The sequence below is a fragment of the Gymnoscopelus braueri genome (genome assembly GCF_963280865.1).
Source record: "Gymnoscopelus braueri genome assembly, chromosome: 1".
Classification (NCBI taxonomy): Eukaryota; Metazoa; Chordata; class Actinopteri; order Myctophiformes; family Myctophidae; genus Gymnoscopelus; species Gymnoscopelus braueri.
The window spans coordinates 10,962,655-10,978,711 of record NC_137603.1 but is presented as its reverse complement, the minus strand read 5'-3'; the positions used below and the strand labels follow the sequence as shown (position 1 = coordinate 10,978,711).

Sequence of the window (16,057 nt, the reverse complement as noted above, 5' to 3'; positions counted from 1 at the left end):
GCATAAGTTGACTGATGTTAGGGTAGTGAAAATGTATTTTTGAGTGAGAGAGTGTGAGAGTGTGTGAGAGAGAGTGAGAGAGTGAGAGAGTGAGAAAGAGAGTGAGAGAGTGAGAGAGTGAGAAAGAGAGTGAGAAAGAGAGTGAGAGTGAGAGTGAGAGTGAGAGAGAGAGAGAGAGACATATATATGCTGGGTCTCCCTCAGTCTATAACTCTAAAGGATGCATGTCATGCTATCTTTAGCATAGCTAGCCTTTCCTCTTCTCTCTCTCTCAACTCCTTTCCCCTCTCCAGACTTTTTAACCGCCTTCAACCTGGTGTACCTACAGTATGTTGGCCATTTCTTTTTAAACAGTGAAAATAGCTGACATACAGTAGAAGCGTTGTCCTGTACAACCTCACAAAGTGAGCACCAGGTCTAACTAAACATCTGGTTAATTGATTGTCTTATGTTTGCCTGTGGTCCTTTACCACTGTTTGGGCACAGATGTTGACAATGACACGATAGCCGTTTCACATGCGTTTGAAGTTTTGGAATACCCACACTTACCCTTGTATCTCAGCATTTACTTTTTCTTATTTCACATGCTTCGAGTGTGAGATTTTGGACTGGGAAAACGTTAGAATTCACAGCCTTGTCTCCAGTGGAGGGGAACGTGTTATTAGGCCATTACTCCTTGTCCAGTAACTAGATCAGGCCGGCAGCAAAGCCACACTGGGCCAAGAGTCAGACTACTTCACAATAGCCTGGTGTGACCTGACCCTTCTGCCTGTGTTAAATTTTTCACTTGGGCCCAGGATGTGCTGCATTGGCAAGGCCCCAGGTGCACAGCCACTGTTCCAGGGACAAATATAGGACTTTGGGTGTCAAACGGTGCTTTTTTCACTGCATGCAAGGTACTGGGTCAACTATATTTGCCTTTTTTAGTTTTCCATTGGGCAAAAGTTGTGGATATAGTACCTGGCTGGTACTATATATAAATCACCTTAGTCAAAGTTCCAAGCGAGCTCAGGCGATACCAAAAGGTGGCATGAGAACACTACAGACTAGTGACTGGAGAGTGGACAATGGTCACTAGTGCAGGGGTCTGCAACGTTTTCAGCCCAAGGACCCCCTAGCTGAGAGAGAGATGAAGCAGGGACCCCCTCTATCAGAGACCCCCTCTATTTAGTGTAAAATTGTGTTTTAGATTCAACTTTTTTTGTTTACGTTTACGGTTCTTTTTTTCCCTCTACACCTATAACTTTTTGCCAAAAATAGCCGATCTACAAGCTCACAACGCCTCGCGCTGCGAGGCGTTGTGAGCTTGTAGATCTGCTATTTTTGTCTAAAGTTCTCCTCAGAAAAGGGATGCTAGGGTTCAAGTGGTGAAGGTAAAAAAATAAAATCATATCACACAAAGATTTGGCGGACCCCCTGTAGTAACTCTGAGGACCCCCTAGGGGTCCCGGACCCCCTGTTGAAGACCCCTGCACTAGTGTCATTGCATCATGACCGACTTCCCTGATAAGATAACAGCATGGATGCTCACAAACTTTTTAACTAGCCATTGTAAATGTGAAATGAATCAATATTGAGCAGTGTTGGTTTTAAGTTAACGCATTCAAAAGTTCAGATATACTTTAATCTGAGTCCGATGATTAAACTTCGGCCAATGGAGAAACTTGCCCTGGACCTGGTATGTATTTAATGTTGTGTTGCTAAAGCAGTGCCATACTGTAGATAAGAAGCTGTTGAATGGGTTCCTTCATTATCAGCTTCGCCCACCAGCCTGCTCCCAGTTGATCAGTATGTTTCACTATGATGAGACAATCAGACAAAAATCCCCGGGCTGGGGCTTTGGCTATCTGGTTGTCTGATTGACCAACTGACTGACTCAATGACTGCCTTACATATTGACTGACTGTCTGTCTGGTGGGCTGGTTGGCCGTCAGACGCTCTTGAGGTCCTTTGGCAAACAGACCGGCTCCCTCTCTCTGTGTTGGGATAATGGGCTGCTGGGTCAGCTGACTGACTTGCTGCTTCAGTGAGTAAGTCTGGCTGACTAGGGGAAAACAGGGGGAGGCTAAAGGCTAAATTGTTCGTCATCCAATGACTTCATAGATTTTTTTCTCTTTTCAGCAGAAAATGTTTTTAAAAGAAAAAACCATTAAGACCTGGAACGCATCTGTGTCATTTTTAGATTTGAGCTAAAAAGCATTATTTTCCACTTTGGCTATTCAAAAATAGCAGATATACAAGCTCATAGCACGGCACCGAGTGCCGCGCTATGAGCTTGTAGATCTGCTATTTTTGAAAAATCATGAACATTTGTGCAAATCTTTGAATATATATATTTTTAATAATTTTTATAACACTTTTAACTCAAATCTTTGCTTCTGGGGGTCCCTGGAACAACATATTTTGAGATGGGGGTCGGCGGCCAAATACATATCATTATGGGGGTCCTTGACATGAAAACGTTTGAGCACCACTGATATAGAAACATACGTTTTTTCAGAAAACTGTTAGGATTTAGAAGACATTTGTAGAATCGGAACCTCAGGCCTTAATGGGTAAATCTATAAATTAGCCTCAACTCGGGACTACAGCTAAAACTGAGCAGCCAGTCAACTGTCAATGACTTCCGTGAGAAACAACAATGACTGACTCACCAGTCCCTGCCTTATAGAGACTAACTGGCTGGTGGTAAACAGAGCAAATAGACACACAGCGGATCAGATGACAGACTGGAGTGACATAGCCGTTAATTATTAACAGTGTTTCCTGCTACACTTTTAAAACCACACACTGTGTCCTGGGCCGGGCGGCCTCCATGGAAACAAGTGCTCAGGAGGAGGACCTTGTACTGGCTAAAGTAGGACAGGCTGAAAGGACTGACCAACTTTCTGATTCTCGTGCAACTCCGGCTACAAGCACTACTACACTCTGCAGTACTGCAGGCTTTAAAACCCATTAAGACCTGGGACGCATCTGTGTCATTTTTTGATTTGAGCTAAAAAAAAGCATTATTTTACACTTTGGCTATTCAGAAATAGCAGATCTACAAGCTCATAGCGCGGCACCGAGTGCCGCACTACGAGCTTGTAGATCTGCTATTTTTTTTTAATCGAGAAAATGTGTGCAAATTTATATATTGATATTCTTTTAAAGTGAACATTTTAACTCAAATCTGTGCTTCTGGGGGTCCCTGGAACAAAATATTTTGAGATGTGGGTCGGCGGTCAAATACATATAATTTTGGGGGTCCTTGAGTTTGAGAACCACGATATAGAAACATAGGTTTTTTTTTTCAGAGTACTGTTGGGATTTAGAAGACATTTGTAGAATCGGAACCTCAGGCCTTAATGGGTTAAGGCTGCACGACATATCGAAAATGTACCTTCATCGAGGTATCATCATGCGCGATATGCGTTATCGTGGGAGGCGGCATTTGTCGTCGATTGCGCAATCGGATCGGTGACGCACCGCGAATTGGAGAAGTATAAATAAAGTTGAGCACAGTTGCTCCTCCCCGCCCCTCTCACACACACTAACCTTGCTCACCACACCACCAGGCTTCCACACAGTCAGACACACTCTCTCTCTCACCTTGGATAAGACTGGAATGCTCATCAATACTACATCTCAAACTAACCTTTGTATGTAACCAAGCTGTTGCTGTTGTCATCTCGAATTGGCCTAAAATTGGCCTGACTAAAATCCACGTGGCCGTGGGTTGCTATTAGATTAGAGTAGCGATCTCTCGGTGGATGTTTTCAACCCAAATGCACATGATGTAACACTAGTTATTTAGTCTGTTGGTTCTCAAAGTGGGGTCCGGGGACCCCCAGGGGTCCTTGGGGGGGGGTTCCAGGGGGGTCCCCAGCAAAATGTGTTAATATAGCGTCACAATAGTTTTAACCACTTTAACCTTTTATACTTTTGCTATTCAAAAATAGCAGATCTACAAGCTCATAGCGCGGCACCGAGTGCCACGCTATGAGCTTGTAGATCTGCTATTTTTGAAACATTGTGAAAACCTTTGAATATATATTTTTTAAAGGGGACATTTGTAACTCAAACTCTATTTGCTCTGGGGGTCCCTGGAACAAAATATTTTGAGATGGGGGTCGGCGGACAAATACATATCATTTTTGGGGTCCTTGACACGAAAACGTTCGAGAACCACTGATTTAGTCAGCCTGTGCCATGTTTTCCCATTCAACCCCCCCGATGGCAGGTGCCAGTACCGCTCCCGATTCGGCTACAATGGGAAAACATGGCACAATTGTCCATCCATATGACAGTATGAAGAAGTTGAAGGGATTGTAGTAGAAAATACTGAATGACTCGGTAGTAGTACAGGTTTGGAATATCTAGGTTACGTGGAGGAGGAGGGATCACCACAGCTAAAATAAGATGCTTCTACAGACCAAAGAAAAAGTGCCACCACCGCAAGATTCATTTTAAGCAAAAAAGGTTAAACTAACAATTACATAGTCAGGGAAGCACACACATTTTTACCTTGACACAAATACAAACCAGACAGTGTTAGCTGAGCTTTTAAATGAGTTGCGGAAACATTAAATACCAACAAACTCAACTGAAAGAATGCAGGGTACATGCAATCTGGCTGTCAGGATATGAAACGCATGTTAAAGCCATGTGTGTGTGTGCATGTGTGCGTTTGCGTGTCTTACCCCAGACTGCTGGTCTTTCAGTGTGTGTGTGTGTGTGTGTGTGTGTGTGTGTGTGTGTGTGTGTGTGTGTGTGTGTGTGTGCGCGCATGTGTTACCCCAGAATGGTGTTTTTTCAATGTGTGAGCGCCTGTGTGTGTGTGCGTGCATATTACCCCAGACTGCAGGTCTTTCAGTGTGTGTGTGTGTGTGTGTGTGTGTGTGTGTGTGTGTGTGTGTGTGTGTGTGAGAGAGAGAGAGGGTGTGCGTACATGCGTGCGTCTTACCCCAGACTGCAGGTCTTTCAGTGTGTGTGTGTGTGTGTGTGTGTGTGTGTGTGTGTGTGTGTGTGTGTGTGTGTGTGTGTGTGTGTGTGTGTGTGTGTGTGTGTGTGTGGGGGTGTGTGTGTGTGTGTGTGTGTGTGAGAGAGAGAGGGTGTGCGTACATGCGTGCGTCTTACCCCAGACTGCAGGTCTTTCAGCGTGCATGCGTGCATGCGTGTGTGCGTATGTGCGTGCGTCTTACCCCAGACTTCAGGTCTTTCAGTGTGTGTGTGAGGATGACGTTAAAGACGGCGTGAGACCGACTGCTCTCCTCGTTCATGTTTGTGGCGGCGACGGTGCGAGACTTGTTGCCCTCTGACATCAGAGACTCGATGTCCTGTCAACACAGAACACAATATACTTGATACACATGACAAGAACAAGAAGTGTCATCATTAACATTTTACTATTATGCAGTAGGATGGAGAAACAACTGAGTGTTGTCAGCAGTAAAGAAGGTCCCATAATCACACTAAAGAACATTGCTTTAATATTGACAAACATGCATACTGAATGAAGAGGTTTTGTCAAAGCTGTAAACGAATGGCTGCTGTGACAAACCATTTTCTATATACAATACTGGATGGATGATGTAATAATAGAACATCTGCTAAGGTTGACGCTGATAGCAGCATTGGAAGACAATGTGATTGATCTTATATGTGCACTTGTCTTATTTAGGATGGTTATCAGTTATTAACAGTAGGCATTGCAATATAATTGCTTAATCTGTAGCTAAACAATCCAAGCCTGTTTAGAAAATTTACTCATTCAATCTCACTGATAATCTGAATCAAATAATTAAAAAAAACAATCATATGTCAACAATCGGGCTATGAATTAATGTATTTATTTGCTGATGAAAGGAAAGGGCACTTCAGCACTTCCACAACATATAGCTGACACAATATCAACAAGGATAAAAAAACCACAATAATGTAATAATCTATGCTATTGCCCAATTCTCAGTATAATAACAAAACACACACACAAAAAAAAAACAGCTACATAAAAGCTGTAACTCTATATAGTATGTTGGAGAAAAGAAAAAAAAGCGCTCAAGGATACAAGCCACTGAACAGATGATGTATTCTTAATCGAATTCCAGATGAGTGGTGCATTAAAATGCATCACCTTCTTGCTAGAATAACAGAAACTAAACTTGTAGGGACTTGTATAATCAGGTTGTCTTGTGTATGATTGTTGTATGCCGTGTTCTAAAAGAGATTACATGTGCACAGCAAAATGTCATTCTGAACAGTGCAATATTAGACCTGTAAAAGGTCACAGTTTGCTGCGTATGTAGGCAGTTTTCTGTAAAAGGGCATAATACATTTTAAGTGTGTACATTAGCATTAGAGCATATAAGAGCGTTACCTTATAGCAGGCCACAGCCAGCCGAGACAGGCCGTCCACATACGGTCCCAGGACCTTATGTTCCCTCACTCTCAGGGCCTGTCTGCTCCTGGAAAAGACGCATGAAAATACGGTTTAGACACGTCCATATACTGTAGGTCACAGTCTTTAAGAAAAAAGACAAGACTTGTTTTTATATTATGCGTGATTCCTCAATGTGTACGGCCTAGATCAGGGGTGGGTAGAGAGCCACTATATTTCCACATTCACTCCAGAGGGCCACATTGCATATACTGTCGGGCCATTCTATGTCACACAAAAGTAGAAAAAATAGCCGATCTACAAGCTCAACTGCGACGCGTTTTGAGCTTGTAGATCGGCTATTTTTGCTGTTTTTTAACCCATTGACAGCCAATCGCTATTTCTGGCCGCGTTTGCCCACTGCCAGAGATTTTTCATTGAAAAAAAAAAGTACTCAGGAGCCGAGATACAGAATTTTTAAGTTTTAAGTTAACAAGGAAGTGGATAGGAGTCTAGATCTTCGAAAAATCATATCTCCTTGGGTCAAATTAAAAATATATATATACACCGTACTTTTTTTTATTTGTATTTTTTTTTAAGTTCACGTAGATCTACGCGACTGGCACGTGGCGGCTTTAAATAGGTTCGCGTAGATCTACGCGATTGGCAGTCAATATTGGAATCCTGAAAAGTTACATTTTTATTTAATTTCAAATGCATTTAGTTATACTTATGTTAACTTTATGAACTTAAATACAAATGCATTGGACATAAAAAAATATACAATATAATTTTAATACTAGTCATTAAGCTACTAATATAGACTGAAGTAATTAAAGAGGGTCATTTTTGCCATTGTAACAGCTGAAATCAATAATATATCAGTATTCCGATATTAACCTGCGAGCCGCATTAAGTGGAGGTGGGGGGCCGCATGTGGTCCCCGGGCCGCCAGTTGCCCATGTATGGCCTATATGTATAGAGTTGCCAAATTAGGAAACAATACACAGGTAAAAATTAATAGGAGGGGGGGCGTTGAATGTGCATTTCTTTGTTGTCGTCATGGGGATCTGTGACATTATGGTTACATCTCAATGACAATGTTGTCTCCCCAAGCTTATGTTTTACATTGTTATCACTCATCACTTGAGATGTCAATAACCTTAAAGACCAGTCCATCTAATAAAACCCTGCGCTGAAAAACCAGCCCAGACCCTATTAAACCCCCTCCTAGAGAGACAGAGCTTCATCGTTCTGCACTCCATGGCTATGGCTCCATATGGCTGTCAGATGGTATGCCGCTGGACTGGCCGTTTTTAACAAGGTTAAAGGTCATGTGGGGACAGGGGCAGGTCAAGAGGTCGGCGGTGTCTGGGTTCAGGAGGCCCTTTTGCTGACAGAAACACAACAAAGGCCCATGCGGATAGGGGCCCCCCAGGGGTCCTGATTTACTGACGCCCCAGGCTGGACATGAACTCTATGAGGAGACATTGACCACTTCTTCTGTCAGCGAGCAGAGGGCAGGAAACTCAACGGGGAAAAAAAAAACGCTCAAGGATGCAAGCCACTGAAAAGATGGCCCTTTAAGACCGGGAATGCATCATTTGTGTCATTTTAAAATGTCTTTGGCTATTAAAAAAATAGCAGATATACAAGCTCACGAGTGCCGCGCTATGAGCTTGTAGATCTTCTTTTTTTTTTTTTATCCAGAAAATGTGTGCAAATCTTTGAATATATATTTTTTTAAAGCGAACATTTGTAACTCAAATCTTTGCTTCTGGGGGTGTCCCTGGAACAACATATTTTGAGATGGCGGTCCGCAGTATACATTTTGGGGGTCCTTGACAAGAGAAAGTTTGAGCACCACAAAAAAAACATACGTTTAAAAGAAACCTGCTTCCTTAGAAGCAAAGATTTAAGTTACAAAATGTTCGCTTCAAAAATATATATATATTCAAAGATTTGCACACATTTTCACTATTTTTCAAAAATAGCAGATCTACAAGCTCATAGCGCGGCACTCGGTGCCACGCTATGAGCTTGTATATCTGCTCTTTTTGAATAGCCAAAGAAATTCATAACGATAAACCTCATCTGTATAGCATCTGTCATACAGAGAATGTAACTTGGAAGTCCTTCCCCGATGCCGACGATATACAAAAAGTCAACTTTTTTTTGGATAATGGTAAAACTCTTGCTCTGAAACTAAAATAGCTCACTGACATCCTGATTTACGGCCAGCCTGCTGGACATGAACTCTGTGGACATCAGCCAGCTGCCTGTCCCATGTCTATACTAGTGAGACGAGACGGTGCACAGTAAAGTCTGGAGTGTTAATTCAAATCAAAGGATGTAAAAACGGGCCCTAATCCGTCTATTTGTTACAGTTTATCGATATAGCTTACTGAAGAGAGACATGGGTTACGCCATCGTTTCATTTAGTTTACCATTTGGCATCCTTGCTTGAAGTACTATTAACACATTCACTACCAGGGGCTTTCTAATACTGGAAGGTAAACTTCTGCCAGCATTTTAAACATTTTGACACATTTTTTCAAGAACCACCGAATATTTATCTCCAGTATGATAGATCCCCCCTGATGGTTGCTAATCACAGAGGAAATCACTGTGCTTACGTGAAGAAAATAAAATGTCACTGTGACCTCCCGTTCTCTTGTTATACCCAGTTTGAAAACAGCATGTTTCGCCCCAAAATACATAGTAAAAAAGTACAAAGGAGCCGAGATACAGGATTTTAAAGTAATAAGTTAACCAGGGAGTGAATGGAGCAGTAAATCTTCGGATGACGTTATCTTGGGTTCTGGACGTTTAAAAAAAATAAATAAATAAATAAAATAATTGTGGATGACAGAGGTTTATAGTTTAAATAGTCGCTCTATGGTTTACTTTTACTTTTCTATGCTTACTGTAGCTCCCTTACTATACTAGCTACAGCTGACTAGTGTGTGCACTAGGGGTGTGCCGATATATCGTCCCGCAATATATCGCGATACGTTTTCGTGACGATATGTATCGTTTTGGGGGAAAAAATATCGTTTTGGGGAAAAAAAAAACTTTTTTTTTTTTTTTTTTTACAATAATAATAATCAGGCATGCAAACAGCCCCGAGGTGAAAAGGGTGACAACATGTTGGTTTTTTTTTTCGGGTCAGGTGTCACACTATTGCCCTATTTGGATTCAAAACGGCTAGTGGAAGCTGAAAAGCTATACAAGTTTGCATGTCTGAATAATGCAAAAACAGAAATATTTGTTTGCATTAGCTTTTTTCCCCCCCCATATATTTTCATAATAAAAAAGTGCGTATCGTATCGAAATCGTATCGAAGTTGTGTGCCCAATATCGTATCGTATCGTTTGGTGAAATTAGTGTATCGGCACACCCCTAGTGTGCACCATCACACACCTTCCATTCCAAGTAGTTAATTTGGATGTCATGTAATAGTATAAACCCAGTAACAAGTGTCTCATTGACCTTTGATATTAAGGAATATTATTAAGGAATATATTTCTGGAACCAACATGCTTTCAAGAGGTCAGATTTGGGAGGTGGAGAAAGCGAGGAGAGGGGGTTGTGTGTGTCGTACCCTTTGGGGTCAAGGAGGTCTCGGACCTTCTCGTTGTAGATCTCCATGTAGGAGACCTCCACAGTGAAGCTGTTCTCCTCTCTCTGCTCCTGCACGGTGCGCTCGAACAGGGCGCTGCACAGCCTGGGGATCAGGCCGGGGTTGTCCACAGAGCCCATCATGGTGTACGACTTCCCCGAACCTGGAAGATAAAGACACGCACGTTATGTATGCACATAGATGTATAACACGTTCGAGCCCATGCACGTACCGACAGACACACCTGTACAGTCAGGGACATGCACACACAACCAAGGTTGCCAGATCTGCTAATTATAATTTCCTGCGAGATTTTATTTTCAAATAGCCGATCTACAAGCTCACAACTGCTATTTTCAAATAGCTGATGTATATGTTAAAGTGCTCATGTGGCCCATAGTCGCTTCTTATGGGCTGGTTTTCCTAGACCTGGTTGCTTGTTTCTCTCACAGAATCTGGCAACACTGCACACAACATCAGCAAGTGTTACTGTTGTGAGCAAACACACAGCTGAAATGAGAGTGATGATGTAACTTGCTTACAAGTAGAAAGACCTGGCCAAGAAATATTCATCATATGGGCACTTTCCAAACATCTCGCTTCAAAAACATAATTTTTTCCTCATATCGATCCCCCAGTTATTATACATATTCTGCTGTACTATAGTGTTTCAAGAAAGATGTGTTGGCTCCCACAATTTTCAAATGCTTTCACTCAACAACAGTCTGCAACTCTGAAAGTGAGTCAAAAATAAAGCACATAATTTCCTCAGTTTTGCCTTTGCAGTCATGTAATATAACTCCTACTGAAAACTACATTAGTCAAAGCCAATCTAGCTAGCTGCTAGGGATGAGTCCGACTATTTGAATATTCGAATAGTCGTTTGTAGGATAAAAATCGAATATTAAAAGATTATTAAAAAATAAAGTTTTAAGTTCTGTTGCAAAGGCTATATTGTTTATTTCACCTCGTCTTTAATAGTTTAGTTACAATAATGTAAAAGATGTACATGCTACTGTCTTTGTTAATTTCTGAAAATCAGTTTATAGGCCAATGCAATGTTGTTATTGTAACCTATGAGTCATTTGATGAAAATCCCCAGAACAATTTCAACCAAACAAATCCGAGTCAATTTTTTTTTTTTTTTTTTTTTTTTTTAAATGAAAAAGGGGCATGGTTGAATATTCGAATAATCGGTAAGAATAGAATTATAGTAATCGATTGGTCACTTTTACACATCCCTACTAGCTGCTTAGCAGTTTTTTGTGAACACTGCATAATTGGTCGAATACCCTTCCTGTCTGAAGAGCAGGTGACAGCTTCCTCTTCAACTTTTACTATCTATAGCACTTGAAGATCGTGTAATAGATTAAACAATTTTGCTGCATACAACTTGTTATGAGGGACCCGTCACCATAATGGGAGTACTACTGATAAACCCTGTTTCTCAGCTGTCTACATACTGTATGAACGAAGTTATGGAAATAAAAGTTTGGTTTCAATGGAAACGTGCTTACGCTAAGATCTCTAAAAGGTTTGCCAAGTGCTTTACCAATCAGTTAAGATGACAAGACACCTAGCACTGCTTCCTACCCGACTCCTCTAACATTTAACCACATGAACCCCAGTGTCCCGATTCTGGACATGTCATGGTCACCCAACAAATTTAATGTTTTAATGTTAGCATCTCTGGCTCCTAGATCTTCAGAATGTGAAAATCCCATAACAAGGACATTAGACACCATAGCGAACATTGGGTCTGTTCCCAGTTTTCAAAAAGATTGCATACCCGTTTCCTGTTCCAGTTCATTTCCCCATAGCTTTGTTTGATTGGCTCAGCAGCAGGTTTGAACTGGGAAACACACATGACACCTTCACATGCGTTTCCAGTTCAAATCTGTGGCGAAATGAAGCTATGGGCATATGAACTAGAGCAGGAAACAGGTGTGCCACCTTCTAAAAAAACTGGGACTACAGTTATGCACAGAGCCTATTTCTCACCCCTCTGGTACTGTATGAGGTCATTATTACCCTTCTCACCACTCCTCAATTCCAGTTCCAAGAGAGAACGTATACTGGTGCATTTCTATTTAAATTCTAGCCAATTAGCTGGTGCACAACGAGTCCAACAAGTGGAACAGGCTTTAGTTCCGCGATCAGAAACATTCCAATCAGCCAATAAGAAAGGAGTAATAGAGTCAAGAGTCATTTGTATGATCGTACAAACGTCACAGAGAGAGCTGAGAAGAGTACCAGAGGGTTTTATTCAATCAATTTTTTTTTTAAGTAAACGACTGGTACAGGGATTTTATGCAGGAGCTTGAGTGTGTTGATGAGTACTGTACACTGTACCTGTCTGTCCGTAGGCAAATATACAGGCATTGTAGCCAAGGAAGGCATTGTGTAGAAGACTCTGCCCAAGGCACTGGAACACTACCTCCTGACCTGCAAAAAGACACACACACACACACACACACACACAGATGTTAAACAATGGCCATTTCAATTAAATACATTTCGGATCAAAGGAAAAAAGGATGTTGAGACATTTCTATTAACCACATGAACCCTAGCGTCCCCATTGTGGACATGTCGTAATAGGAACATTATGCAAAAATAGGTTGCGACGCGTTTGAGCTTGTAGATTGGCTATTCGCGAAGAGATTTGGTGTAGAGGCAGAAAGGAGGGGACCAAGTATTGACCCCTTGGGAAGTATATAGGGTTTAAGTTGTTAAAGATTATTTTTAAGAAGTTGCTTTATAATTTTGACAGTACACTGGAGACAGAACCATTAACCCATTAAGACCTGGGATCAGTGGGATGCATCTGTGTCACTTTTTGATTTGAGCTAAAAAGTATTATTTTACAGAAATAGCAGATATACAAGCTCATAGCGCGTGTGCAAATCTTTGAATATACATATTCTTTTAAAGCGAACATTTGTAACTCAAATATTTGCTTCTGGGGGTCCCTGGAACAAAATATTTTGAGATGGGATCCGCGGCCAAATACATATAATTTTGGGGGTCCTTGACACGAAGAAGTTTGAGCACCACTGATATAGAAACACACATTTTCAGAAAAATGTTTAGAAGACAAGAGACATCAGAGAGGGTCAGTGGGGGGGGTTGACGGGGTCTGTCTGTGTGATAGACATGGCGGTCGGCTGAGCCATCACAGCGTCCCACCAGGATTAAAGTCAGGAGTTTTAATTTAATCAGCGTTTTATTGTTGCTGTAAACTATATGCAGGGTTTCTCGCGGTGGCCTCCCGGGGCCTCAAGCGTACCGAGACGACAGTTATCCGGTGTGGTTATCGATCGCAACGGCAATGAAGCGGCAGTAGATTTTTCAAAGTAGGAACACATGGAGCACATGTTGAATCAGCATGTGCCGTTAGCAGCACTCACTTCCCAATAAGAGAACGGCTAAGCAAACCATTGGTTCTCAAAGTGGGGTCCGGGGACCCCCAGGGGTCCTTGGGGAGGGTAGCAGGGGGTCCCCAGCAAATGTGTTAATATTTTATATAATAATAATATGGCGTCACAATCATTCTAACCACTTTAACCTTTTACGCTTTGGCTATTCAAAAATAGCAGATCTACAAGCTCATAGCGCGGCACCGAGTGCCGCGCTATGAGCTTGTAGATCTGCTATTTTTGAAAAATCGAGAAAATTTGTGCAAAATATATATATTATAATATATAAATATTTTTAAAGTGAACGTTTGTAACTCAAATCTTTGCTTCTGGGGGTCCCTGGATCTAAACGTTTTGAGATGGGGGTCCGCGGCCAAATACATATAATGTTGGGGGTCCTTGACATGAAAAAGTTTGAGAACTAAGTAAGTAAACAACTGACAGCTTGTTATTTATTATGCAGCCTAAAAGTAATACTGGTAACAAGTATCTTTTAAAATCTATTAGAAATGTTATCTGATTTATTCATTATGGATATTAAGCAGAGTAGGAAATGTATGGAATTTTGTAGAGGCACATTTCCCCAGTTTAAAATCTACAGGCTCTGGACAACTGGATATCCGTATGCCCAAATATGGACATATCGGTCAGATTAGCGGTTCTGGATAACCGGATAACCGCATATTCAAACAACTCACCGGCAGACACCGCACTCCCTCGAGTCTTTGACAATGTGCATGCCGAGTCAGTCGGTCCCATATATGCTCATGACCATGTTATTTGCATAGCGGTCAAATCTGTTGCTCTGGACAACCAGATCTCCATATATGCCTATATATGGACATAATAGGTTTGATTATGGCTATGTCTGAGTCATAGTGACACGCGTACGCCTATACATGGGCGTATCAGGTTCGTTTATGGTTATGTCTGAGTCAAAGTGACGTGGCCGTGGTCCTGCCTACGTATGGGCGAATGGGGTTCGTTTATGGTTATGTCTGAGTGACGTCAGAGGTCCGCCGGCCGGCTAATTTTCCTATAAAAAAATATAGGATCAGTAGTGCCTTATAGTCAGGGGATATTAAAAAAATCTTGGAATAAATTCCTTACCAAAAAAAAATCTTCACCAATGTGTTTGTAAAGGTGTCTAGTAACACATCTGACAAAGACTGAAATGCAGTTTCCCTAGGAGAATTTGTGACAGCTCCTGAAAGTTGGGGTACCCACCATAACCTTATGGTGGGAATCATAAAAACACCCTAGTGTTTTTATGATTCTGAATCCATTGCAAGCATTTGTTTTGCACCAAAACCACACCTTGGGCTAAAAACAGCCCAATCTCAATGGGCTTTTTACACAAAAAGTATACCTGGAAAAGGATGGCTATGGCCGTTTTTAGCCCAAGGAGTGGTTTTGGTGCAAAACAAATGCTTGCAATGGATTCAGAATCATAAAAACACCCTAGTTTGACCCCTCACATGCTACTTAAAACAGAATTAAATTTAGATTTTTTTCCCCCTGCATAAGGTTATGGTGGGTACCCCAACTTTCAGTAGCTGTCAAATTCCCCTTGGGAAACTGCATTTCAGTCTTTGTGAGATGTGTTACTAGACACTTTTACAAACACATTGGTGAAGATTTTTTTTTGTAAGGAATTTATTCCAAGATTGGAAAATGTTCTGCTAATATCCCCTGACTATTATGTTTAATGCACATTAAAGCTACAATCTGGGATTTATTTGAATGAATAAACTTTATTTTAACCCAGCTGTATGGCAGTGTATGTTACTATAACTAGCACAGCTGCAGTAGTTTGAGGTAGTCTAGTCTCCCTTCTCCTCATACCTTCCATTTAGAAATGTATGCCCTGGTGTTGGGTAGGACACTGACTGGGTTGGTTGACAGTGTCAATAAAGTGACCTGAAGCAAATGGAACACCGGATTGGACACTAGATGTGCGACTATCTTTATTGTAGTTCAGGCGTTGTTGCAATCACCTCTCTCCATTGGGAGGGTGAGACAACAGACATGGAACATGTGGATTGCAGCTTTAAATCCAATATTCATTAGGAAGCGGTTTAATGTTCCCCACTGAAAGTAGCATTTGAATCAATTTCATTGAGTGATTTCAGAAGCAAAGGGAGCCCTTTGCCCCTGTATACTACATTGACAACAAGTACTATACACTAACAAGGAAGAAACATACAAACGCCTGGGACATTCAGTCGTGGCACTGTGTGACAGCGTATAATTACATACAGTTTAAATTAGGTTATGACAACATTAACCTGGAACGCATCTGTGTGTCACTTTTTGATCTAAAAGCTAAAAAAGTATCATTTTACACTTTGGCTATTCAAAAATAGCAGATATACAAGCTCATAGCGCGGCACCGAGTGCCGCGCTACGAGCTTGTAGATCTGCTATTTTTGAAAAATCGTGAAAATTTGTGCAAATCTTTGAATATATATATTTTTTAAAGCAAACATTTGTAACTCAAATCTTTGCTTCTGGGGGTCCCTGGAAGAAGAAAAAAATTGAGATGGGGGTCGGCGGCCAAATACATATCATTTTGGGGTCCTTGACATGAAAAAGTTTGAGAACCACTGACATAGAAACATACGCTTTTCAGAAAACTGTTTTAGGAGACATGTAGAA

The 16,057-nt window shown here is 41.3% G+C and overlaps 1 protein-coding gene across 2 annotated transcripts in view; it reads right to left on the bottom strand.

The window, feature by feature from the left end:
• The window catches only part of kif13ba (kinesin family member 13Ba), an 89,646-nt gene that overhangs the window by 37,417 nt on the left and 36,172 nt on the right, over nucleotides 1–16,057 (bottom strand). For both annotated transcript variants that reach the window (XM_080440549.1, XM_080440550.1), the window contains exons 6-9: nucleotides 12,333–12,425; nucleotides 9,963–10,143; nucleotides 6,359–6,446; nucleotides 5,184–5,318 (exon numbers count right to left, since the gene is read on the bottom strand). In XM_080440549.1, the coding sequence (XP_080296675.1) occupies nucleotides 5,184–5,318; nucleotides 6,359–6,446; nucleotides 9,963–10,143; nucleotides 12,333–12,425 (497 nt within the window). The remainder of the gene's footprint in view (nucleotides 1–5,183; nucleotides 5,319–6,358; nucleotides 6,447–9,962; nucleotides 10,144–12,332; nucleotides 12,426–16,057) is intronic.